General features: G+C 28.9%; 1 protein-coding gene across 1 annotated transcript in view; it reads left to right on the top strand.

Annotated features, from left to right (window-relative positions):
* Positions 1-27,511, top strand: part of LOC145296781 (C-1-tetrahydrofolate synthase, cytoplasmic-like) — a 193,298-nt gene that overhangs the window by 43,595 nt on the left and 122,192 nt on the right. The window contains exon 2 of the mRNA XM_080142848.1: positions 17,303-17,387. Coding sequence (XP_079998974.1) covers positions 17,303-17,387 — 85 coding nt within the window. The remainder of the gene's footprint in view (positions 1-17,302; positions 17,388-27,511) is intronic.

Raw genomic sequence — 27,511 nt, 5'->3', positions numbered from 1 at the left:
GAATAAGTATGCTGAACGTAAATTTTTTTAATTGGAATAAGTATGCTGAACGTAAATTTTTTTAATTGGAATAAGTATGCTGTACGTAAATTTTTTTAATTGGAATAAATATGCTGAACGTAAATTTTTTTAATTGGAATAAGTATGCTGAACGTAAATTTTTTTTAATTGGAATAAGTATGCTGAACATAATTTTTTTAAATTGGAATAAGTATGCTGAACATAATTTTTTTTAATTGGAATAAGTATGCTGAACGCAAATTTTTTTTAATTGGAATAAGTATGCTGAACATAATTTTTTTTAAATTGGAATAAATATGCTGAACGTAAATTTTTTTAATTGGAATAAGTATGCTGAATGTAAATTTTTTTTTCATTTTAATAGGTATGCTGAACGTAAATTTTTTAAATTGGAATAAATATGCTGAACGTAAATTTTTTTAATTGGAATAAATATGCTGAACGTAAATTTTTTAAATTGGAATAAATATGCTGAACATAATTTTTTTTAATTGGAATAAGTATGCTGAAAATAATTTTTTTAATTGGAATAAGTATGCTGAACATCATTTTTTTAAATTGGAATAATATGCTGAACATAATTTTTTTTAATTGGAATAAATATGCTGAACGTAAATTTTTTTAATTGGAATAAGTATGCTGAACGTAAATGTTTTTAATTGGAATAAGTATGCTGAACGTAAATTTTTTTAATTGGAATAAGTATGCTGAACGTAAATTTTTTTAATTGGAATAAGTATGCTGTACGTAAATATTTTTAATTGGAATAAATATGCTGAACGTAAATTTTTTTAATTGGAATAAGTATGCTGAACGTAAATTTTTTTTAATTGGAATAAGTATGCTGAACGTAAATTTTTTAAATTGGAATAAGTATGCTGAACGTAAATTTTTTTAATTGGAAAAAATATGCTGAACGTAAATTTTTTTAATTGGAATAAGTATGCTGAACGTAAATTTTTTTAAATTGGAATAAGTATGCTGAACGTAAATTTGTTTTAATTGGAATAAATATGCTGAACATAATTTTTTTAATTGGAATAAGTATGCTGACCGTAAATTTTTTAAATTGGAATAAGTATGCTGAACATAAATGTTTTTAATTGAAATAAGTATTCTGAACATATTTTTTTTTAATTGGAATAAGTATGCTGAACGTAAATTTTTTAAATTGGAATAAGTATGCTGAACATAATTTTTTTTTAATTGGAATAAGTATGCTGAACGTAAATTTTTTAAATTGGAATAAGTATGCTGAACGTAAATTTTTTTAATTGGAATAAATATGCTGAACGTAAATTTTTTTAATTGGAATAAGTATGCTGAACGTAAATTTTTTTAAATTGGAATAAGTATGCTGAACGTAAATTTGTTTTAATTGGAATAAATATGCTGAACATAATTTTTTTAATTGGAATAAGTATGCTGACCGTAAATTTTTTAAATTGGAATAAGTATGCTGAACATAAATGTTTTTAATTGAAATAAGTATTCTGAACATATTTTTTTTTAATTGGAATAAGTATGCTGAACGTAAATTTTTTAAATTGGAATAAGTATGCTGAACATAATTTTTTTTTAATTGGAATAAGTATGCTCAACGTAAATTTTTTTAATTGGAATAAGTATGCTGAACATAATTTTTTTAAATTGGAATAAATATGCTGAACGTAAATTTTTTTAATTGGAATAAGTATGCTGAACATACTTTTTTTAATTGGAATAAGTATGCTGAATGTAAATTTTTTTTTCATTTTAATAGGTATGCTGAACGTAAATTTTTTAAATTGGAATAAATATGCTGAACATAATTTTTTTTAATTGGAATAAGTATGCTGAATGTAAATTTTTTTTTCATTTTAATTGGTATGCTGAACGTAAATTTGTTAAATTGGAATAAATATGCTGAACGTAAATTTTTTTAATTGGAATAAATATGCTGAACATAATTTTTTTAATTGGAATAAGTATGCTGAATGTAAATTTTTTTAATTGGAATAAGTATGCTGAACATAATTTTTTTTAATTGGAATAAGTATGCTGAATGTAAATTTTTTTTTCATTTTAATAGGTATGCTGAACGTAAATTTTTTAAATTGGAATAAATATGCTGAACATAATTTTTTTTAATTGGAATAAGTAGGCTGAACATAAATTTTTTTAATTGGAATAAATATGATGAACATAAATTTTTTTAAATTGGAATAAGTATGATGAACATATTTTTTTTTAATTGGAATAAATATGCTGAACATAAAATTTTTTAATTGGAATAAATATGCTGAACATAAAATTTTTTAATTGGAATAAATATGCTGAACATAAAATTTTTTAATTGGAATAAATATGCTGAACATAAATTTTTTTAATTGGAATAAGTATGCTGAACATGAATTTTTTTAATTGGAATAAGTATGCTGAACATGAATTTTTTTTAATTGGAATAAGTATGCTGAACATAAATTTTTTTAATTGGAATAAATATGATGAACATAAATTTTTTTAATTGGAATAAATATGCTGAACATAAAATTTTTTAATTGGAATAAATATGCTGAACATGAATTTTTTTTTATTGGAATAAGTATGCTGAACATAAATTTTTTTAATTGGAATAAATATGCTGAACATAAATTTTTTTAAATTGGAATAAGTATGATGAACATATTTTTTTTTAATTGGAATAAATATGCTGAACATAAATTTTTTTAATTGGAATAAATATGCTGAACATAAATTTTTTTAATTGGAATAAATATGCTGAACATAAATTTTTTTAATTGGAATAAGTATGCTGAACGTACATTTTTTTAATTGGAATAAATATGCTGAACATAAATTTTTTTTAATTGGAATAAGTATGCTGAACATAATTTTTTTTAATTGGAATAAGTATGCTGAACATAATTTTTTTAATTGGAATAAGAATGCTGAATGTAAATTTTTTTTTCATTTTAATAGGTATGCTGAACGTAAATTTTTTAAATTGGAATAAATATGCTGAACGTAAATTTTTTTAATTGGAATAAATATGCTGAACATAAATTTTTTAAATTGGAATAAGTATGCTGAACGTAAATTTTTTTAATTGAAATAAATATGCTGAACGTAAATTTTTTAAATTGGAATAAATATGCTGAACATAATTTTTTTTAATTGGGATAAGTATGCTGAATGTAAATTTTTTTTTCATTTTAATAGGTATGCTGAACGTAAATTTTTTAAATTGGAATAAATATGCTGAACATAAATTTTTTTAATTGGAATAAATATGCTGAACGTAAATTTTTTTAATGTGAATAAATATGCTGAACATAATTTTTTTAATTGGAATAAGTATGCTGAACATAAATTTTTTTAATTGGAATAAGTATGCTGGACATAATTTTTTTTAATTGGAATAAGTATGCTGAATGTAAATTTTTTTTTCATTTTAATAGGTATGCTGAACGTAAATTTTTTAAATTGGAATAAATATGCTGAACATAATTTTTTTTAATTGGAATAAGTATGCTGAACGTAAATTTTTTTAATTGGAATAAGTATGCTGAACGTAAATTTTTTTAATTGGAATAAGTATGCTGAACGTAATTTTTTTTAATTGGAATAAGTATGTTGAACGTAAATTTTTTTAATTGGAATAAATATGCTGAACGTAAATTTTTTTAATTGGAATAAATATGCTGAACGTAAATTTTTTTAATTGGAAGAAGTATGCTGAACGTAAATTTTTTTAAATTGGAATAAGTATGCTGAACGTAAATTTTGTTTAATTGGAATAAATATGCTGAACATAATTTTTTTAATTGGAATAAGTATGCTGAACGTAAATTTTTTAAATTAGAATAAGTATGCTGAACATAAATTTTTTTAATTGGAATAAGTATGCTGAACATAATTTTTTTTTAATTGGAATAAGTATGCTGAACGTAAATTTTTTAAATTGGAATAAGTATGCTGAACATAATTTTTTTTAATTGGAATAAGTATGCTGAACGTAAATTTTTTTAATTGGAATAAGTATGCTGAACATAATTTTTTTAAATTGGAATAAATATGCTGAACGTAAATTTTTTTAATTGGAATAAGTATGCTGAACATAATTTTTTTAATTGGAATAAGTATGCTGAACATAATTTTTTTAATTGGAATAAGTATGCTGAACATAATTTTTTTAAATTGGAATAAGTATGCTGAACATAATTTTTTTTAATTGGAATAAGTATGCTGAACGCAAATTTTTTTTAATTGGAATAAGTATGCTGAACATAATTTTTTTTAAATTGGAATAAATATGCTGAACGTAAATTTTTTTAATTGGAATAAGTATGCTGAATGTAAATTTTTTTTTCATTTTAATAGGTATGCTGAACGTAAATTTTTTTAATTGGAATAAATATGCTGAACATAATTTTTTTTTAATTGGAATAAGTATGCTGAACGTAAATTTTTTTAATTGGAATAAATATGCTGAACGTAATTTTTTTAAATTGGAATAAATATGCTGAACATAAATTTTTTTAAATGGAATAAGTATGCTGAAAATAATTTTTTTAATTGGAATAAGTATGCTGAACATAATTTTTTTAAATTGGAATAATATGCTGAACATAATTTTTTTTAATTGGAATAAATATGCTGAACGTTAATTTTTTTAATTGGAATAAGTATGCTGAACGTAAATTTTTTTAATTGGAATAAGTATGCTGAACGTAAATTTTTTTAATTGGAATAAGTATGCTGAACGTAAATTTTTTTAATTGGAATAAGTATGCTGTACGTAAATTTTTTTAATTGGAATAAATATGCTGAACGTAAATTTTTTTAATTGGAATAAGTATGCTGAACGTAAATTTTTTTTAATTGGAATAAGTATGCTGAACATAATTTTTTTAAATTGGAATAAGTATGCTGAACATAATTTTTTTTAATTGGAATAAGTATGCTGAACGCAAATTTTTTTAAATTGGAATAAGTATGATGAACATATTTTTTTTTAATTGGAATAAATATGCTGAACATAAATTTTTTTAATTGGAATAAATATGCTGAACATAATTTTTTTAAATTGGAATAAGTATGCTGAACATAAATTTTTTAAATTGGAATTAGTATGCTGAACATAATTTTTTTAAATTGGAATAAATATGCTGAACATAAATTTTTTAATTGGAATAAATATACTGAACATAAATTTTTTTAATTGGAATAAATATGCTGAACATAAATTTTTTAAATTGGAATAAATATGCTGAACATAAATTTTTTAAATTGGAATAAGTATGCTGAACATAAATTTTTTAATTGGAATAAATATGCTGAACATAATTTTTTTAATTGGAATAAGTATGCTGAACGTAAATTTTTTTAATTGGAATAAGTATGCTGACCATAAATTTTTTTAATTGGAATAAATATGCTGACCATAATTTTTTAAATTGGAATAAATATGCTGAACATAATTTTTTAAATTGGAATAAATATGTTGAACATAAATTTTTTAAATTGGAATAAGTATGCTGAACATAAATTTTTTAATTGAATAAATATGCTGAACATAATTTTTTTAATTGGAATAAGTATGCTGAACATAAATTTTTTTAATTGGAATAAATATGCTGAACATAATTTTTTTAATTGGAATAAATATGCTGAACATAATTTTTTTTAATTGGAATAAGTAGGCTGAACATAAATTTTTTTAATTGGAATAAATATGATGAACATAAATTTTTTTAAATTGGAATAAGTATGATGAACATATTTTTTTTTAATTGGAATAAATATGCTGAACATAAAATTTTTTAATTGGAATAAATATGCTGAACATAAAATTTTTTAATTGGAATAAATATGCTGAACATAAAATTTTTTAATTGGAATAAATATGCTGAACATAAATTTTTTTAATTGGAATAAGTATGCTGAACATGAATTTTTTTAATTGGAATAAGTATGCTGAACATGAATTTTTTTTAATTGGAATAAGTATGCTGAACATAAATTTTTTTAATTGGAATAAATATGATGAACATAAATTTTTTTAATTGGAATAAATATGCTGAACATAAAATTTTTTAATTGGAATAAATATGCTGAACATGAATTTTTTTTAATTGGAATAAGTATGCTGAACATAAATTTTTTTAATTGGAATAAATATGCTGAACATAAATTTTTTTAAATTGGAATAAGTATGATGAACATATTTTTTTTTAATTGGAATAAATATGCTGAACATAAATTTTTTTAATTGGAATAAATATGCTGAACATAAATTTTTTTAATTGGAATAAATATGCTGAACATAAATTTTTTTAATTGGAATAAGTATGCTGAACGTACATTTTTTTAATTGGAATAAATATGATGAACATAAATTTTTTTTAATTGGAATAAGTATGCTGAACATAATTTTTTTAATTGGAATAAATATGCTGAACATAATTTTTTTTAATTGGAATAAGTAGGCTGAACATAAATTTTTTAATGGAATTAATATGCTGAACATAATTTTTTTAATTGGAATAAGTATGCTGAACATAAATTTTTTTAATTGGAATAAATATGCTGAACATAATTTTTTTAATTGGAATAAATATGCTTAACATAATTTTTTTTAATTGGAATAAGTAGGCTGAACATAAATTTTTTTAATTGGAATAAATATGATGAACATAAATTTTTTTAAATTGGAATAAGTATGATGAACATATTTTTTTTTAATTGGAATAAATATGCTGAACATAAAATTTTTTAATTGGAATAAATATGCTGAACATAAAATTTTTTAATTGGAATAAATATGCTGAACATAAAATTTTTTAATTGGAATAAATATGCTGAACATAAATTTTTTTAATTGGAATAAGTATGCTGAACATGAATTTTTTTAATTGGAATAAGTATGCTGAACATGAATTTTTTTTAATTGGAATAAGTATGATGAACATAAATTTTTTTAATTGGAATAAATATGATGAACATAAATTTTTTTAATTGGAATAAATATGCTGAACATAAAATTTTTTAATTGGAATAAATATGCTGAACATGAATTTTTTTTAATTGGAATAAGTATGCTGAACATAAATTTTTTTAATTGGAATAAATATGCTGAACATAAATTTTTTTAAATTGGAATAAGTATGATGAACATATTTTTTTTTAATTGGAATAAATATGCTGAACATAAATTTTTTTAATTGGAATAAATATGCTGAACATAAATTTTTTTAATTGGAATAAATATGCTGAACATAAATTTTTTTAATTGGAATAAGTATGCTGAACGTACATTTTTTTAATTGGAATAAATATGCTGAACATAAATTTTTTTTAATTGGAATAAGTATGCTGAACATAATTTTTTTTAATTGGAATAAGTATGCTGAACATAATTTTTTTAATTGGAATAAGAATGCTGAATGTAAATTTTTTTTTCATTTTAATAGGTATGCTGAACGTAAATTTTTTAAATTGGAATAAATATGCTGAACGTAAATTTTTTTAATTGGAATAAATATGCTGAACATAAATTTTTTAAATTGGAATAAGTATGCTGAACGTAAATTTTTTTAATTGAAATAAATATGCTGAACGTAAATTTTTTAAATTGGAATAAATATGCTGAACATAATTTTTTTTAATTGGGATAAGTATGCTGAATGTAAATTTTTTTTCATTTTAATAGGTATGCTGAACGTAAATTTTTTAAATTGGAATAAATATGCTGAACATAAATTTTTTTAATTGGAATAAATATGCTGAACGTAAATTTTTTTAATTGGAATAAATATGCTGAACATAATTTTTTAAATTGGAATAAGTATGCTGAACATAAATTTTTTTAATTGGAATAAGTATGCTGGACATAATTTTTTTTAATTCGAATAAGTATGCTGAATGTAAATTTTTTTTTCATTTTAATAGGTATGCTGAACGTAAATTTTTTAAATTGGAATAAATATGCTGAACATAATTTTTTTTAATTGGAATAAGTATGCTGAACGTAAATTTTTTTAATTGGAATAAGTATGCTGAACGTAAATTTTTTTAATTGGAATAAGTATGCTGAACGTAATTTTTTTAAATTGGAATAAGTATGTTGAACGTAAATTTTTTTAATTGGAATAAATATGCTGAACGTAAATTTTTGTAATTGGAATAAATGTGCTGAACGTAAATTTTTTTAATTGGAAGAAGTATGCTGAACGTAAATTTTTTTAAATTGGAATAAGTATGCTGAACGTAAATTTTGTTTAATTGGAATAAATATGCTGAACATAATTTTTTTAATTGGAATAAGTATGCTGAACGTAAATTTTTTAAATTAGAATAAGTATGCTGAACATAAATTTTTTTAATTGGAATAAGTATGCTGAACATAATTTTTTTTTAATTGGAATAAGTATGCTGAACGTAAATTTTTTAAATTGGAATAAGTATGCTGAACATAATTTTTTTAAATTGGAATAAGTATGCTGAACGTAAATTTTTTTAATTGGAATAAGTATGCTGAACATAATTTTTTTAAATTGGAATAAATATGCTGAACGTAAATTTTTTTAATTGGAATAAGTATGCTGAACATAATTTTTTTAATTGGAATAAGTATGCTGAACATAATTTTTTTAATTGGAATAAGTATGCTGAACATAATTTTTTTAAATTGGAATAAGTATGCTGAACATAATTTTTTTTAATTGGAATAAGTATGCTGAACGCAAATTTTTTTTAATTGGAATAAGTATGCTGAACATAATTTTTTTTAAATTGGAATAAATATGCTGAACGTAAATTTTTTTAATTGGAATAAGTATGCTGAATGTAAATTTTTTTTTCATTTTAATAGGTACGCTGAACGTAAATTTTTTTAATTGGAATAAATATGCTGAACATAATTTTTTTTTAATTGGAATAAGTATGCTGAACGTAAATTTTTTTAATTGGAATAAATATGCTGAACGTAATTTTTTTAAATTGGAATAAATATGCTGAACATAAATTTTTTTAATTGGAATAAGTATGCTGAACATAATTTTTTTAAATTGGAATAATATGCTGAACATAATTTTTTTTAATTGGAATAAATATGCTGAACGTTAATTTTTTTAATTGGAATAAGTATGCTGAACGTAAATTTTTTTAATTGGAATAAGTATGCTGAACGTAATTTTTTTTAATTGGAATAAGTATGCTGTACGTAAATTTTTTTAATTGGAATAAATATGCTGAACGTAAATTTTTTTAATTGGAATAAGTATGCTGAACGTAAATTTTTTTTAATTGGAATAAGTATGCTGAACATAATTTTTTTAAATTGGAATAAGTATGCTGAACATAATTTTTTTTAATTGGAATAAGTATGCTGAACGCAAATTTTTTTTAATTGGAATAAGTATGCTGAACATAATTTTTTTTAAATTGGAATAAATATGCTGAACGTAAATTTTTTTAATTGGAATAAGTATGCTGAATGTAAATTTTTTTTTCATTTTAATAGGTATGCTGAACGTAAATTTTTTAAATTGGAATAAATATGCTGAACGTAAATTTTTTTAATTGGAATAAATATGCTGAACATAATTTTTTTTTAATTGGAATAAGTATGCTGAACGTAAATTTTTTTAATTGGAATAAATATGCTGAACGTAAATTTTTTAAATTGGAATAAATATGCTGAACATAATTTTTTTTAATTGGAATAAGTATGCTGAAAATAATTTTTTTAATTGGAATAAGTATGCTGAACATAATTTTTTTAAATTGGAATAATATGCTGAACATAATTTTTTTTAATTGGAATAAATATGCTGAACGTAAATTTTTTTAATTGGAATAAGTATGCTGAACGTAAATTTTTTTTAATTGGAATAAGTATGCTGAACGTAAATTTTTTTAATTGGAATAAGTATGCTGAACGTAAATTTTTTTAATTGGAATAAGTATGCTGTACGTAAATTTTTTTAATTGGAATAAATATGCTGAACGTAAATTTTTTTAATTGGAATAAGTATGCTGAACGTAAATTTTTTTTAATTGGAATAAGTATGCTGAACGTAAATTTTTTAAATTGGAATAAGTATGCTGAACGTAAATTTTTTTAATTGGAATAAATATGCTGAACGTAAATTTTTTTAATTGGAATAAGTATGCTGAACGTAAATTTTTTTAAATTGGAATAAGTATGCTGAACGTAAATTTGTTTTAATTGGAATAAATATGCTGAACATAATTTTTTTAATTGGAATAAGTATGCTGACCGTAAATTTTTTAAATTGGAATAAGTATGCTGAACATAAATGTTTTTAATTGAAATAAGTATTCTGAACATATTTTTTTTTAATTGGAATAAGTATGCTGAACGTAAATTTTTTAAATTGGAATAAGTATGCTGAACATAATTTTTTTTAAATTGGAATAAGTATGCTGAACGTAAATTTTTTAAATTGGAATAAGTATGCTGAACGTAAATTTTTTTAATTGGAATAAATATGCTGAACGTAAATTTTTTTAATTGGAATAAGTATGCTGAACGTAAATTTTTTTAAATTGGAATAAGTATGCTGAACGTAAATTTGTTTTAATTGGAATAAATATGCTGAACATAATTTTTATAATTGGAATAAGTATGCTGACCGTAAATTTTTTAAATTGGAATAAGTATGCTGAACATAAATGTTTTTAATTGAAATAAGTATTCTGAACATATTTTTTTTTAATTGGAATAAGTATGCTGAACGTAAATTTTTTAAATTGGAATAAGTATGCTGAACATTATTTTTTTTTAATTGGAATAAGTATGCTGAACGTAAATTTTTTTAATTGGAATAAGTATGCTGAACATAATTTTTTTAAATTGGAATAAATATGCTGAACGTAAATTTTTTTAATTGGAATAAGTATGCTGAACATACTTTTTTTAATTGGAATAAGTATGCTGAATGTAAATTTTTTTTTCATTTTAATAGGTATGCTGAACGTAAATTTTTTAAATTGGAATAAATATGCTGAACATAATTTTTTTTAATTGGAATAAGTATGCTGAATGTAAATTTTTTTTTCATTTTAATTGGTATGCTGAACGTAAATTTTTTAAATTGGAATAAATATGCTGAACGTAAATTTTTTTAATTGGAATAAATATGCTGAACATAATTTTTTTAATTGGAATAAGTATGCTGAATGTAAATTTTTTTAATTGGAATAAGTATGCTGAACATAATTTTTTTTAATTGGAATAAGTATGCTGAATGTAAATTTTTTTTTCATTTTAATAGGTATGCTGAACGTAAATTTTTTAAATTGGAATAAGTATGCTGAACATAATTTTTTTTAATTGGAATAAGTATGCTGAACGTAAATTTTTTAAATTGGAATAAATATGCTGAACGTAAATTTTTTTTAATTGGAATAAATATGCTGAACATAATTTTTTTTAATCGGAATAAGTATGCTGAACGTAAATTTTTTAAATTGGAATAAATATGCTGAACGTAAATTTTTTAAATTGGAATAAATATGCTGAACATAATTTTTTAAATTGGAATAAATATGCTGAACGTAAATGAAGTATAAGTAAAATCTGAAACAAGATAGTTACTGACTCATTTGGATTATTCTGACTGCTGTTCTTATTTTTGAGTGTTATTTTCACAATGTTTTGGTTGATATAACCTACGACCTTCATCAGGTGTGTTTTGTCGAACTTGGGAACCTTTCTGTTAAACTCAGGAATCCATACAGAATTTCAAACAGAATACCTTATTTAATTCACGAGGGTAACATACTCACATTCCTTTAACCATGACTGGGTAGAAGTCTTAAGTAATTCACAATTGTATTTTGAGTGTCGCCCACACTAAAGATTAACCAACCTTCAACTTCCAGAAGAGTGTAACTTACAACTGAATTTGACTAAGTAATTTATCCATTTATCCACCGCAGGTCCTTACATACAATTCTAGCATTTATCAGATTGACAAGAAAGTTTTTGCGGTTTTTAACTTTTAAATTCAGATGAACCTATCTCGGCTCAAACAAAAATTTATTGATCAAAATAAACACCATTAGAATCAACATAATTTTACCAACGCAAAAGAAGCGTATTTATGCCCGTAACATAAAGAATCTTGTGTTCTGATGGTGATGAAGTTGCGGGAGGCGTTTTTGATACTCCTTAGGTTTTTGAAGTATTTCTCATGCAGAAAGTTGTTGAGATGCTTGAAAAAGTGGTAGTGGGTAGGTGAGAGGTTTGGAGACTATGGCGGATGAGGCAGAGTTTCGTAACCTAATTTTTTCAACTTCTGTAGGGTCGGTTTAGCAACGTGTGGTTGAGCATTGTCATGGAAAAGAATTGGGCCTTTTCTATTGACTAATGCTAGGCGTTATTGTTGAAGTTTCTGATGCATTTCATCCATTTGTTGACAGGACTTGTCTGCCGTAATTGTTTCGCCTGCATTCAAAAAACTAATGGATGAGACCAGTCGAAAACCATCAAACAGTCAGCAGTCAAACAGTCAACTCTGGCTTTGGGTTATAAGCGTCTAACCACTGAGCTGAGCATCATTGGTTGTTGTAAAGAATTCACTTTTCATCACAAGTCAACACCCGGTTGAGATACAGGTTGTTCTTGTTGCATAAAGAAGGGAAGATTACATTTCATAACAATCTTTCTTTTGGTTGTCGTTCAATTCGTGAGGCACCCATTTATCAGGTTTTTTGTCTTTCCAATCTCTCTCAAGTAGTTGTATCAAAATACAATTGCGAATTACTTAGGACTTCTACCCAGTTATGGCTGATGGAACAAGAGCCTGCTACTCCTGGTGATCAAGGGTTCTGTTCAAAACACACCTGAAAAAGATCAGAGGTTACAACGACAGAATGTTGTGAAAATAACACTCAAAATGAGAACAGTAGTCCAAAAGGATCTAGTGAGAGGAGCTGCCGCCGATCCACTCATTGAGCATCGTGGGTTATTGAAGGAAGAGATCTGCTCCCGGTGGAGCTGGGCACTAGGTTCGAGTCATCTCAATAACTTTTAATAAGTTTTCCTTGACTTGGCGATTGGCCTGAAATGCGTTGCTCTTCAACGCCATACTGAAAAGTGCCAGACTTGTGAGGTTGTCAGGGTGTCCCCGTTGCAAGACTCCAGCCGAGGAAATGCCTAAACATGCGTTCTTCAAATGCAGCAGATTCAGACAGTACTGGGCGTATGTCAATGAAGTGATGGCTCGCATCGAGCCTCGCCCATTTGACATGTCCTACATCATCCACAGTGCAGAGTCACCATGGGACAGGGAGAAACGAATGGTATTTTTTGCGATCCTGGCCATGACCAGAATGGTGATTTGGAGTTTGAGAGTGCAAGAGAAGTGCGAGGGTGAATCTTCTGCTGATCAGGATCTGATCCCCTTCTTCAAGCACCAGCTGAAGGTAAAAATCAGATGTGGTAGAAAAAGATTACATTTCGATGCCTGTGATCGAAGATGGGTAAAGGTAGCGAGTCTGTGCATGCGTAGAGGTGCCAAGTTGGAGTTTGTGTTCTCCACCTAAACATGGCGCGCATGGTTCCAGATCCTACAGGACTTCAGACTCCTAAAACAAGTGTCTAGACTAGGTTCTTAGCTAGGCAAGTGAATAGGAAACATCCAAGATGCCCACACTCCAATCTTTTTTTTTTCGTCCCCCGCTACCCCAATAAGCAATCTTAGAGAAACTTTACATACCCCTCCCACCCCCCATCCGGCCCCAGTTTCTTTGATCCTGCCTAGAATTTCAGCCCCATATAGAGAGTGACCTATTTGTTTTTTTGGCCCACACTAAGCCGGAAAACAATGGGCGCTCTACCACCTAGAGAGGGTTGGGAGGGTCTTAGTAACATTTTGATTTTATTTTTGAGACTTTTTTCCCCACCCCAAGCCAATGAAATACAACAAAACAACTTTTATATAGTTCTATGTTTATAAATTTATTTCACTGTCTTGTTGCATATTATTACTCCCACCCCCCAAAAAAAACATGATATGATGTGAGAATCTTAAGTAGGACGAACCCCAGTGTGCTTGAGGTATTGTGGTGGGTGAGAACTTTAGCTAGGTTCAAGCATAGACTAGTAAAAGTACAGTGATGAGGATGACCATAGACATCCCCCTCTCCAAATTTTGAGTGGCCTTGTGCCTAATTTTTTGTTTATTACTGTTTTATTGTCAACTGTTCAGAGTAAATGAAAAATAACTCAATCCTCATCTCAAAACTTGAGAAATGTAGTTAATGACATTCTGAAATTGTGAGTGTTTGTGCATATCTCATCAGGGTGTTTATCTATCTTTCGTTAAATATATGTCAGAAGACGTTTAACATTTTTAATTTTAATTTGGTTGTCACATGATTACGTCCTCCTTCCCCTCTGATAAACCAGATAAGATGACACAAAGAATATTTGGAGTGCGGGGGTAAGTTCATCCTTCTTCGGACCAAGGTCAGGAAAATTAAAGGTGTTAGGTATGCATATGCATGCATTTATCGTAAATTAATCTTGTTATAATAAAGATTTCGTGTCTGTATTTTTGGAACAAAATTTCTGAATTTAAATAGTAACTAGACATACCCGTGATTCGTTCAGTCACAACCACTACCACTATTTATTCTAGTTTAATTTCATTTGAAAAAGGCACGTGTGGACTACTAAGACAGAGTCACTTTTTTGGTTTTCAGCTGGGACATAGGAAGAGTGCACAGCAGGGGCTGATAAATACAATTTCAGGACCAAGTCGAAAATAAATGCATAATGCATGTTTTTTTTTATTGCTGTTGAGGAATTTTTTTTTTTAAATAAATATAAGAAACTCATAATACCAAAACATGTTTTTTTTTTTTAAAAACACTTTATGTTTGTGTTTTGTAAGTTTCTTATATCTATTTAAACAAAACTTTCTAAAAAAATGAACAAAAAAACAAAAAAAACAACTCATTATTTTCGATTCGGTCCTGAAAGTGCATTTTATCTGCTCCTGCTATGCACTCTCCTTATGTCCCAATTGAAAACCTCAAAAAGTGATTTTGTCCTAGTTGTGTACCAGTGTTGAGAAATTCAACTGTAACCTATTTTTTAAGAGAATTTGAATGCCTGCTAGACCCCATGTTTCCGGTCTCTATATAAGGATTTGTAAGAATGTCCTAACAGAAGGATATTTTTCCCTACAGATAAATCCGGACAAATATTCAAAATAATATTCACAACCCAAATAGGATTCCCTCAGCATTGCTACATATGGGCTTATACGAGCACTTTTTCTAGTGATATTATCTCAAATAACAGCACTAAGCTAGATACTCCAACAGACCAGATAGATTCTTGTCTTGGCACCATATTAATAATCAGCAGCAAATTCAAAACTACAGATAATAAATCTATAATATATCTGTAAAATGTTTTTGACTTGTGATGTATGAGACGAATGGATTCGCCAATCATTTTTATAACCAACGGCTGTGCTAAACAACCAATCAAAACATTGCAAAATTATTATAAAAATCGTCGAATTTTGGATTCAATCAGTTCGCCATTTCCTACGTCATGGACCGCATTTAATTCTTCACCGCCATCTTGGCTACTGATCTGAACTACGCCGCCATCTTGGTTACTGATCTGAACTACGCTGCCATCTTTGTTCAACACAATGTCTCAAAACTTAACAATATCCTTTCATTTTTATTTTTAAATAGCATTTAAATATTAGGACATTTTTTTTTTTTTTTTTTTTTTCTAAACAAAAAAATATAGGATGTAAGTTATCATAACTTACAATTTCTTCATGTTTGAAAATTTTTATTTGGATTGCATAATGTTAAAAAACGTTTTTAACGTGTAACTAATGAAACATTTCCTCTGCTGTTAACATTACACCATATTCAGAAGTTGTTTTGGATTTTTTTTCACCATGTTTATGCTAATGTTCGGTAATTACCTCCTTTTCTACTGCTCTTGTTTTTTTTATATGTAATACTCCACGCAAAATTCAAAGCAAATCTTAAAAATTGATTAATCCTAAGTCTGATTCATTACTCTACATTTTCATTTCCCTTTTTTCCACTTGCTATATTTGTTTCTTTGAACAATCAGTCACAATTATTGCAATTATCAGACAAGAGTGACGGCACAGATGAAAAATATCTGATAGTTGTTAACATTTATTTACTAAATTAGCTGGTGGGGGTTGGGGAGCAACCGACCGACCTTGCTCGGTCGTAAAACACACTTAAATATATCTTAATTTGCTGATTTCGTATTATTACAGAGCCAATTCTCTATTGAATATTATATTATACCTAATACAGGGTGGTCGCTAGAAAAGCGGGAAATTTGAAGGTCAGCTTAGGTCATGAATAAAGTGTGGGATTTCTTCAAAACTCCACACAAGCTTGGATTTCTAGGTTAAGATGCTGCAGTAAAGTGTGTGGACGACATTTTGAGTATCTATGAGTATAATATAACATTTGTCTTTGAAAAACTTTGTAAAAATTATTCTTTGTAAAAAATAAATCGTTGTTTGACAAATTTCCCGCTTTTCTAGCGACCACCCTGTATATAGTAATGATTTCAAAAGTAAGAAAAAAAAATGACTTGGGTGCCATCAGCTAGAATTGAAATCCAAACATTTAGTGCTCCAGCCGTGTTCTTTACCGTTTGACCTATCAACAGATAGATTAGAAAGATGTAAAATTAAACCACTCCAAGCTCCAAATGAATTTGCTCATGCGCAAAAGTAATAGAAATATGTCATTAAGTTGAAATAAACATTTTGCATTTCAACTTCTTGACATATTTCTGTACACTTTATACATCCATGCAAACAAAGATTTTACTTCTTATAAACCAGCCTCAAACTAGTGATAACGATAGACTTGATAGAAAGAGGGACAAAGCAAGAACTGGCTAGAGATGGGTCAATTTCTAAAAGCCGTCCAATACATTCTACATAAAATGGACGTTAAACTGAAGATTATCATGATAACTAGGGCTAGGACAACAGCATATTCTTTTCATTATTTTGACTCTCGAGCGTGTATCCGTTGACATCTTATATGTTTGTATATAGAGTGATGTGGTTCTCAGTTGATTAACTATGTCTAACTGTGCCAGATATATACTCGAGAGTCAAAACAACGAAAAGAATATTCTGTTATCATAGCCCTAATAACATACATTGCCTTCCATACAATATGTCGTATATAATTTTTAATATTTATTTATTTATTTATTTATCTATTTTTTCAGGGAAATCAAAAAGGATATAAAGGAAACAATTAAACAGTTGAGAAAATCTTTTGGAAATTTCCAACCATGTTTTGCCATTGTTCAGGTAAGAATAACATTTTCTTTTCATATTTATAGCAGTTAGTCTGGAATGACGAAGACTGTCATAGACTGATCATCCTAGGAGTGATGGATAACTCATGCTGGGAGTTTGTTTAAAAAGAAGCTGGTTTGTGCAGAGCCAGTCTCACTCTCTTATCCCAATCAGCCTGATCTAATGGCAGGATAGGGTCAAGACAGCTGAAGGCAAGGTGGGATGCCAGAGCTGCCAGAAGTGCTGACATCCTGTTACATACAGCACTTGGTATTCCCAAATAGTCACTCATCTGATACTGGCCAAGCTCGAACTTGCTTAATTTTGATTTTCATGATCCAATGAGATCCAGTGTGTGAACATAATTATATTAAACTAATTATACCTACTCAGCGGAGTCCAGGATATGTTAATGTCATTTCAGTTTAAATTTTAAACATTAAAAAATCACTAAAATAGATGAAAAAATATCTCTGAAGATTGAAGGGAGATAACTCATAATTTTACCTTTGATTTAAAATAGAAGTTATCTTCCTTTAATTTTTAGCCTTTTAGCTTATTCTTTTCATTGTTTTCTCAAGTATATATCCGACACAATAAGACACAATCAATCAATCGAGAAACACATTGCTCTAGATAGAAACACATAAAATATCAATGGATATATACATGAGAATCAAAGCAAGGAAAAGAATATGTCATAGCCCTAATTATTATTAAAAACAAGTCTATACCCTCTGTCAAAAATGATGAAAAATTAAAATATGCTTTGCTAGTTTTCTTTTCTTTTTTCCCGGGCAAGACATCATATTTTCCTTCCTTTATCATGTTTTCCTTAACTACCATTTTGCTTTCTTTTTTTTTTGTTACTAAATCATCTTTTTCCTTTGATCTCTGTCCCACAATCTGCTGGCCCAAAACTCCAAGCTCAAGTTTTAAAAATGCTCACCTGAAAAAAAAAAGCAAAGCAAAGTCTTCTTTCTTCCAATGTTTTTCTCTATTTTCCTTCTTTTCCCCTCTCATAGCATCACACACTTGCTTTCTTCCCGTCGTACTCCAATTAAGTCAATGAAAAAGAAGAAAAGCAAATCAGCAGCTGATAAAACCAGCGATGGTCACACCTCACTTTCTTTAACTGGTGATGTTAACAAAAACAGAAAGTTTCACTCATTACTTCTCTTTTAGCGACAGCAGTGAATTAGGAGCAACAGTAGTCGCTGAATCGACATGGCTACTATGGAAACCAGTCATAAAAAACGTCGCTCACTTCCTTACATATTTTTATGATTTTGAACACCAGTAAATTCATCATAACTTTTGTTTTACTGAACGAAAATTGAAAAATAATTTTTCACAATATAGCTATAAATAATTGTTTGAAATTTGGTCGAAAAATGAGTCAGCGGTGAAGCTTTAAAGCAGTTCTAAATGACTAATACTGCCACTTAACCATATATTCAAACACTACTGTGTTTGAATTATATATATATATATATATATATATATATATATATATACACACTACTTAGACTGAAAACAGATACATAAAATTTTATGAAGATACATGAACTAATAATAATATATATTACTCGCAGGGAAACCCGACATTGCCCGGGATTGAATGAGGATCAACAAATGTTCCACAATTCCAATACTTTTATTGTCATTGAAATTGGTGAAATTACCTATTTATCAATCAAATTGATTGATTGCCTGCTCTAGTCAAGGAGGCCCACCATGGTGTACCATGGAAGCTTCACATCTGCAGTGACTTAGTCTATAAATAAAATAATTTCATAAATCAACAGTAGGTTCTCCACAATGTAAAAAGAAAAAGTCAAGTATCATGATTCAATTGTCCTCTAAACAGAAACATTCATTTCAAACGCGTCCCTGTCTTATAAAAGAACCGACTATTGATTTTATGTGTCAGAAGGCGTGTACGGTGATAAAGCTTTTCAAATGCACTTGTGATGTTAGACGGTATCAGAGTATTAATTTTGGTCAAAATCGCCTGTTCCTTCTTTAATCGGATTTTCAATTATTGAATTTTGATACTTATCGGAAGTATGCTGATATAAAACCTATCTAAGAACATTGCCAAACACATAAAGTACATTTTTGTGAAATTTAAAAAAAAAAATCGGCCCAGCCATTTACAAATCTATAGGAAACGAACTCGCACACAAAGACAAAGTGCCTTTTATCTATCTTTAGTGTTTACTTCGACAGTACTCAATACATAAGTAGACCTCGGTAATAAGTTATGAAAATATATATGGCAATTAAGCTATACAAAATTTTCCACGTTTCATCCTGAAGAGCTAGGTATATAGGGTGTTCTTTTGCAAGGTTTTTGTGACTAAAGTGTCGGTTGGCTTTAGAAATGTTTGTGGTATTTTAACAGTATGTTTACAAGCTTATACACTATTCCAAATAAACATTGCAATATATATATATATATATATATATATATATATATATATATATATATATATATATATATATATTTATATATATATATTATATATATATATATATATATATAATACGCATACAGAATAGTGTGCACTTTGAGGTGACACTGAAACAAACGACATGTGCCAAAGTATTTAACCTCAATAAAAATCAGACTTTTGCAATTTGGAACTGAATATAAACGGTTTTGTTTTATGCTAAACGAGAATATTTCCTTCTCCAGTTTTAATAGGCCATTAGTAAACCTCAGTTCAGAAGGGATGAAAGAAGGGTGTGCTCCTCCTCCCCCACGTACACACACAGAAGTCTCATAAAAGTAACATTTCTGAGGGATGTCTGGGGCTAATAACTTTGTAAAGGTCATTATGAATATTCTTTTTCTTTTTTTTTTTTCTTTTTTTGCCCTTTAAAAAGACTATAAATGGAACAACAACCCATGTTTATTATCTTGCTTGGTTGCTTGTTTTGATTTAGTTGTCTCCCCATGAGGGAAGGGTTAGATACAAGGTCGGTTCCTAATGCGAAAAAAAAAACAGGACCAGAACAAAATAAATTTAATAAATTTCCTCTGTCTAGAAGGATTTCTTCTTCACTGACCAACGACAGAAAAGATGAAAAAACTGTAGTATTAGAAAAGATAAACTATGCATAAATGTACAGAAATGCAACTGGGTTGAAATCACATTTGGTACTAAAATCCGTATCTATCAAGCTCTCGTCTGTTTCTACGGCTGTGAAACCTATCCAATGAGAGTAAACGACCTATGAAATTTTGAGGTGTTCGATCACTACTGTTTGCGTCACATGCTTTGTGTTTGTTGGCAGCAGTTCTCACTGCAACGAGCTCTCCTCTTAGACGTCTTTGCTGGTTCAATCACTTTCTTTATCTCTATCCAGATGATTTCATCCACAAAGTCATTGAACCAGCCCTTCCCCACAGGAGTCAAAACTGGCTTAGAATGGTGAATTAGGATTTCGAACTGACACTGGCATTAAACCAACCCCTCCTCAAGGTTGGAAAAAATAATGCAGCTCAGAACAGCAAAACATGATACTGAGTTTTTCCGGAGCCCTCGTTTCTATAGGGGTTGGCTGCTGGAACCGTGATTGGCTAACACTTGTATCCTTTACTGTTCAGAATTTGTTCAGGGAAAATTCTGTGGATAGAGCCAGCTCACCCACTCCGGCATGAATTCTGAATCAAATACATGTAAAAATGCAACTGTGTGTGAAGAAAAATTCATTATACTCATCATCATCATCGATTTAACATCTGTTTCTCAGATGCTTGCATGTGTTGGATGGCTTTTAGAAATTGACTTCCAAAGTAATCTATCTCTGGCCAGGTTTTTATTTATCCCTCTTTCTCAAGTACATCCTTATCACTTCTTTCCTTGTTTTGATTTTCATTACCTTTCCTGTGAACTGAACCCCCTTCCCCAACTGTTCAGCATCCACTAATCAAAGAACTCTTATCCATTCTTTCACTGTGACCCTACCGTCAAAGTCTCCTGTTCTGTAAACACCTCTCTAGATTTTATTTTCCTCTGAGCTCACAAAATCTAAACTTGTCTGTGAAACTCAAACTTCGAATCCATTATATCATTCCCATATTTCTCTTCATGTAACTCATGTCCTGAACCCTTACTAGACAAGTTCTACTTCCATAGATCATCGTACTACATTCACGTGCCTGGTAGACTTTTAGCTCAGTCAGCAGTGGTAACACTCCGCTTGTTAGTAAATGCAGGAGTATCTTAAACTTACTTCATCACACACAGATTACAGTTGGTGGACACACATTTTGTTGCATGAGATTTGACACTGGCTTTTCGCTAACTCATGTCATCTCTCATTCCATAATACATTACTTCTCAAAATTTAACATATCCTCACATTTGCTTAAAGAGAAATCCAGTGGGTCACCGTCTTCATATGACACATTTATACATTAGACACTCTGTAATGAGGTCTGTTTGATGAGTTCCTTTGCACTTACAAATAGTACAGACTTCGTAACGCATCAATTTTTTTTAAATTACAGGATACTGTCGCTTATAAAAATTTGTACTGATTTTATAAAATGGTTTTCAAAGGAAGCCTGACACAACCTGAGTAAGATATATTTCATACCAGTCATCCTTGACACTGTTTGACAGTCTTGGCTATTTTTGAGTAAGGAATGACCTTGCTTCTATTAAGCTGAGATATAATTCTGGGTAGTTCATATCTAACATATCTATTTCTTTCTATATAATTGTTGCGATTGTGTAAGTTTCAAATTCCTTGTAACAGTACGGAAGTAATAAAGACAAACACAATGGTATAGTTAACAATAAGTGTATTAGCAAAAAGTATGTTAAAGAAGTACATGTTATGATTCTGCGATTATTACTGCCATGAATCACTACCCAGTAACATGTTAAATGTAGCTATGTTTATAGTCTCTGGGTAAGCCCATTATTCCCAAAATGGGTAGATCAGCTTACCCCATTATTCCTAAAATGGGTAGATCAGCTTACCCCATAACATTAATAAATATGAGTCAGATTCCATATTTTTTGACTGACATGTTCTTTCTTACAAATCAATATTTCGTTGTGAATAGCCAGTTAATTTGTAGAGATACGCTTATCAGAGTGTTAACAAGCATTGTGATACTATGAAGGTAACCCATGAGTCACTAAGTGCTGAAGGGGAACAATAGATAAGAAGTAGCAAACAATGAATCCGTAGGTATTTTTAGATCGAGCCTTTCAGATTTGACAATGACAATAGAAACCTACAGATAAAACAGGAAAGGGCAGCTTCCGGTAGCAGAGGTGAGGGGGGGGGCGACCTCAGATACCAACGCAGAGGAAACAGTTAGTTGACAACTAGATGCCGTTCATGATGGATCGGAGTTGATAGCAACAACGGATGGACAGTTTTTAGAGTTGACTGTGAAACAGAAATTGACGAATTGCGACTGACAGATGAACAGGGAGAAGACACACGCTCAGAAGCCCAACTGTCAAATATATGTGAAACATTGGCGTTTCTGTTTTTCCTTTCTTTGTTCCACGACTTATAATATTTCTACTTTGTAAACCCACGCATGTTCCCCTCAACAGTTGCCAGCAAGAAAATGACAATCTGGCCATAAGAAACACGGTGAATGAAAAATCCATGACACACGACGTTGGGAGTCAGCGATCTGTCGGGGCCGCACACGTCTGGTCATGGCATAACCGTCTGCACACTGCACACATTCATTAGCAACTATCAGCAATAAAAAGAATAGGCACAGTTATTGCCCCTTACTTAACCGGTTCTATTTTCCAATATCTAGGTGGTGGTACCAACACCTGCTTTTTCTATATTCCTCTTTCTCTTTCCTCTTTCTTCTCCTGACAGCAACATGAGTAGACGCATCTGAGTCTGCTCCTAAAAACGTCCATAATGAACTCAAGCACAATCTCCTCGTGCGACATGCGTCTCCTTTATTTTATCTTGCCACAGAGATTTGCTTAATGCCTTACTAAGATAAGAAAATTATTAAACAAACTGAAAGAGTTAACATTAATTCCACACTAGCTGGACCTGTGGATATTCCACAGCGAACTCTTTTATATGTAATATATTGATGTTGGCATTCTGTAGATATTCAGCATAAATGGAGACACTCTGATATTATTGTAGCTCTTTTGTTAAAACTGCAAAAGTATTTATCTAAGCTAGCAGAGACGTCCGGTTAAGCCTGGTCATAAAGTACGCTTAAATATATTTTAATTCTTACAGATTTCATATATATTATAGAGTTAATGTTCTATCGATTTTTATATATCATAAAGTTGCGATTTCAAAAATAAGAAAACATATCCATGTGACATGGGTGTATCAGCTTGAATCGAACCCAAAACCAAAACTTATGAATATATATATATATATATATATATATATATATATATATATATACAGGGTGTCTACAAAGTCTGGCTACATTATGTAGCCAGACTTTGTGGGCACCCTGTATATATATATATATATATATATATATATATATATACACAGACACACACACACACACACACGTGTGTGTGTGTGTGTATGTAGGGTGCCCACAAAGTCTGGCTACATTATGTAGCCAGACTTTGGACACCCTGTATATATATAACTTGACTTCCATCAGCTATAATCGAAACCAAAACTTGTGAAGAATTCTTGGTAAAATTATTTATTATAAGAAATGGAAGTCCATAACAATTAAACGATAGTCACTCGGATATAAGCATGGCACACAAAATAAATAACACACACACTATCCTATTATTAATATATAGATGACGTCAAACACAAACTTTTACACACAATCTCCAATAAAATGTATAGTTGTATATTCATACTATATTCATCAATCATATAAATCATACAAGTTGTCAATACCCTGAATTATTTCTTTTGCATGTTTTGCTACAAATTACAAAAATCTTTAGCCCGTGTCCCCCTCCCCAAATTGTAATTCAAATCGATTTCATAGATTACATACTATTTCCAGCTCAATACTTTTTCAGTAACAGACATTTTGATAATAATCATTTATTTTCATTGTCTAATCAACATAACAACAAAACTAGCAGAAAAACTCGGAATTGTCCAGTAATGAATAAGAACCTTTGTATACTCTTACTCGCATCTATTCTGATCTGCTCTATTATTACTATTTATTCGTACGTGTATTTCTTTTTATTTCTATAATTTTCAAATTTCGAATTATAAATGAAATAAGAAGAAATAACTGTTGTAGAGTTATTTACCTCTAAAAGCTACGGATGTTTTATTTTCTAGCTTTTATGATTTTAGCAACTACATGTTTGGTATATCTTTCTTGCGTAAGTGGTTATCATTTTATGTGTTGTGTTTGTCGAAAAAAAAAGGACAATAATGAAGAAATGGTTAGATCTACAAGCATACATTTATTCTCAGATAAACTGTGAATAACAAATGTAAAAGGAGTTCACAGAAACACACACACACACACACACACACACACACACACACACACACACACACACACAGTAAAGAGAGAGACCTTGAATGCTTACTGGAGAGAACTTGGATGCCTACTAGACACCATCCTCGGATGTCTTTGGTCTTTCTGTACAGGTTATTTTTCAAGGACTCTGACATTTTCTCATTACGAGTAAATCCTGACAAAATACATAAAAAAAGTGGTGAAAAAAAATAAGAGGCTTCAAAGTCTGGCCATGGTTCTGTTGCTCAGAAGATGTTGCTATTTTGCTACCAGTACTGAAAGTTTGAAAAATGGAGTAAAACATCAAATGAAACCTTGGAGAAAATGAAAACAAGCATTAATACCAAAGAAAGAATATGCTATTGTCCCGATTACAATAATACAGACACATATTGCCTGGGTTTTAGGCAGAGAAATATGTGAGAACAATTTATTTTATTCTATTTTAGTTGTGTTCTGAGAGTCTGTATGCCTGCTATCAGAAAAGGCACCTGATAGACACTGTGTAAGCGTTTGTTAAATACGTGCATTGATGGATAGCCTGTTGATCTACAATGTGCTAGAAAGAGAATAAGACCTCATCCTAAAATCATTATAAGGATGAAATGAGTTTTCTTAACTTCTGAACTGGAGAGTCAACTCTTTAATATTAACCAGAATGAATCAAGGGAGATAATTCTGATATAAATCCAAGTGAGATAATTCAGATAATGCTGTCGCAACATCTTTATTTATCATAAAAAACATTTGGTCCTTGGTGGCAGAAAATTGCTTACCATTACCTAATATACAGCATAATCATGTTGACATACCAGTTTCCATCAGATCACCTAAGTTAAGCAACGTTGAGTCTGGTTATTACTAAAATGGGTGACCAATTTGAGAATTCCAGGCGGTTTATGTAGGACGATGTCTTCCCGTCCCCCGCGCTGCAAGAGTTGCCAAAATCCTAGCGTCGTCATCTACCCTAATGGGGATATACATGTGACTGGGGACTACTTGTGAATTTCATACTCCCATAAAACTTTCTCCTTTAGAGGAAGTCAGTTAAACCCGAATAGGGTTAATGCCGACTGACGCATAACCTGATTGAGATCATACTGAATCAGAATGTGAGGATTATAAGTGTATCTTAGATAGTTTCTTTCTAGACGGACAGACAGATAATGTGCTTTTCTATATTACTATATAGGTTTTTTTTTTGTTTTTTTTTTCACTTATCTCCATTAGCGGTGGTTATGCAAGATATTTAAATGTAAAAATAAAATTTTAAATGTAATTATGGCTTTGGTATTTGTTTAGAATTAAATTATGTTTAATTTTAATCTTCAATTTGATGTGAATATTTTTTAGGTAATTTGCATATGAAGTGGCGCATGCAATAAATCATGCCAGGTGTCACCACCATTTGTTTATCGGTTAAAAATATTCAATTCACATGCGTATTCCTATGCTGTGTACTAAATTTAATTAAAAGTTGCTTGCGTTATTACAAAAAACTTGATTTATAGATATTTTCAGAATGCAGTATGTGTAAAATGTATGTGTGTATGTATATATATATATATATATATATATATATATAATCTCACCCCATCACACAAGTGTGGTTTTACGTTTGAGAAAACATGTACATTTAATGTGTTTTTTACGGTAATCATGACAATATAACAATTTTATAGATAAAGATTTAGAGATTTATAAATAATCGGAATCAGTAATTGTGTTGGAATCTGGAATTTAGTATGGAATCGTTAATTGTATCAGAATTGGGAAAAATATTGGAATCGTCACATCACTAATATATATATATATATATATATATATATATAGTCTGTACAGAATAATAGTGCCTTATGTTAAGAGGAAACTATTATTTCTCTTACTAGAGAGCTCAACTCAATTATATATTTACTTTTATTCACCCCATCACCCCAAACAAGACCCATTGCCATTTAGTTGTAAGGAGCTGCTATGAATTTGGAGCCAGATTTATAGAGGCATCCTAAGTGAAAAGTTGTGCAGAGATATTTGTTCACATTACATTTAAATTTCTGCATGTTGGTACAATTATGGATGCAGGGAGTGGAATTCCAAATGTAAACAGATTAGCGTAAAATACTTTCCAATATCTGGGGGCGTCTATGGTGAAGGGGTGGGATTTATATATAGAAAGCCTTAATTTGCTCATACGTGGAGTATTGTGGTCACATCTGTACAGGTGCTCCAACCACTACTTAAGGAAAAATCAAAGATTGCGTAGATATCCTAAAACACAATTGCAACTACCCTTCCGATTTTTTTTTTTTTTCAGATTTATGTAATCATGCCCATATTCTTTTTATTTTCTGTTGAAGTTAGTGAGTTTTTATCCTTCTGATGAGTCAGGATGGAAAATATTAAAAAATTGGCATAATGATGATACGATTGTTTCTGTGCTATGAAAAAGGTGGTGTCAAGAATGTAGCATTTTAACATGCTGAAAGAAATAAATGGTAAGATGAGCATCTTGAAATTTGGAATATGGACTTTTTGTCATAATCTCAAATTGTTTATATTTATTTTTAAAAAAGATTAAATATAATAGTTATAAAACCCCTTTGAGGAATTAAAGTTGGGCCCTACGTATCATTCTCACTTCATG

Source organism: Euprymna scolopes, chromosome 2 (assembly GCF_053919585.1).
Source record: "Euprymna scolopes isolate OS-2025 chromosome 2, ASM5391958v1, whole genome shotgun sequence".
Lineage (NCBI taxonomy): Eukaryota > Metazoa > Mollusca > Cephalopoda > Sepiida > Sepiolidae > Euprymna > Euprymna scolopes.
This window is presented reverse-complemented; position numbering and strand designations above follow the sequence as displayed.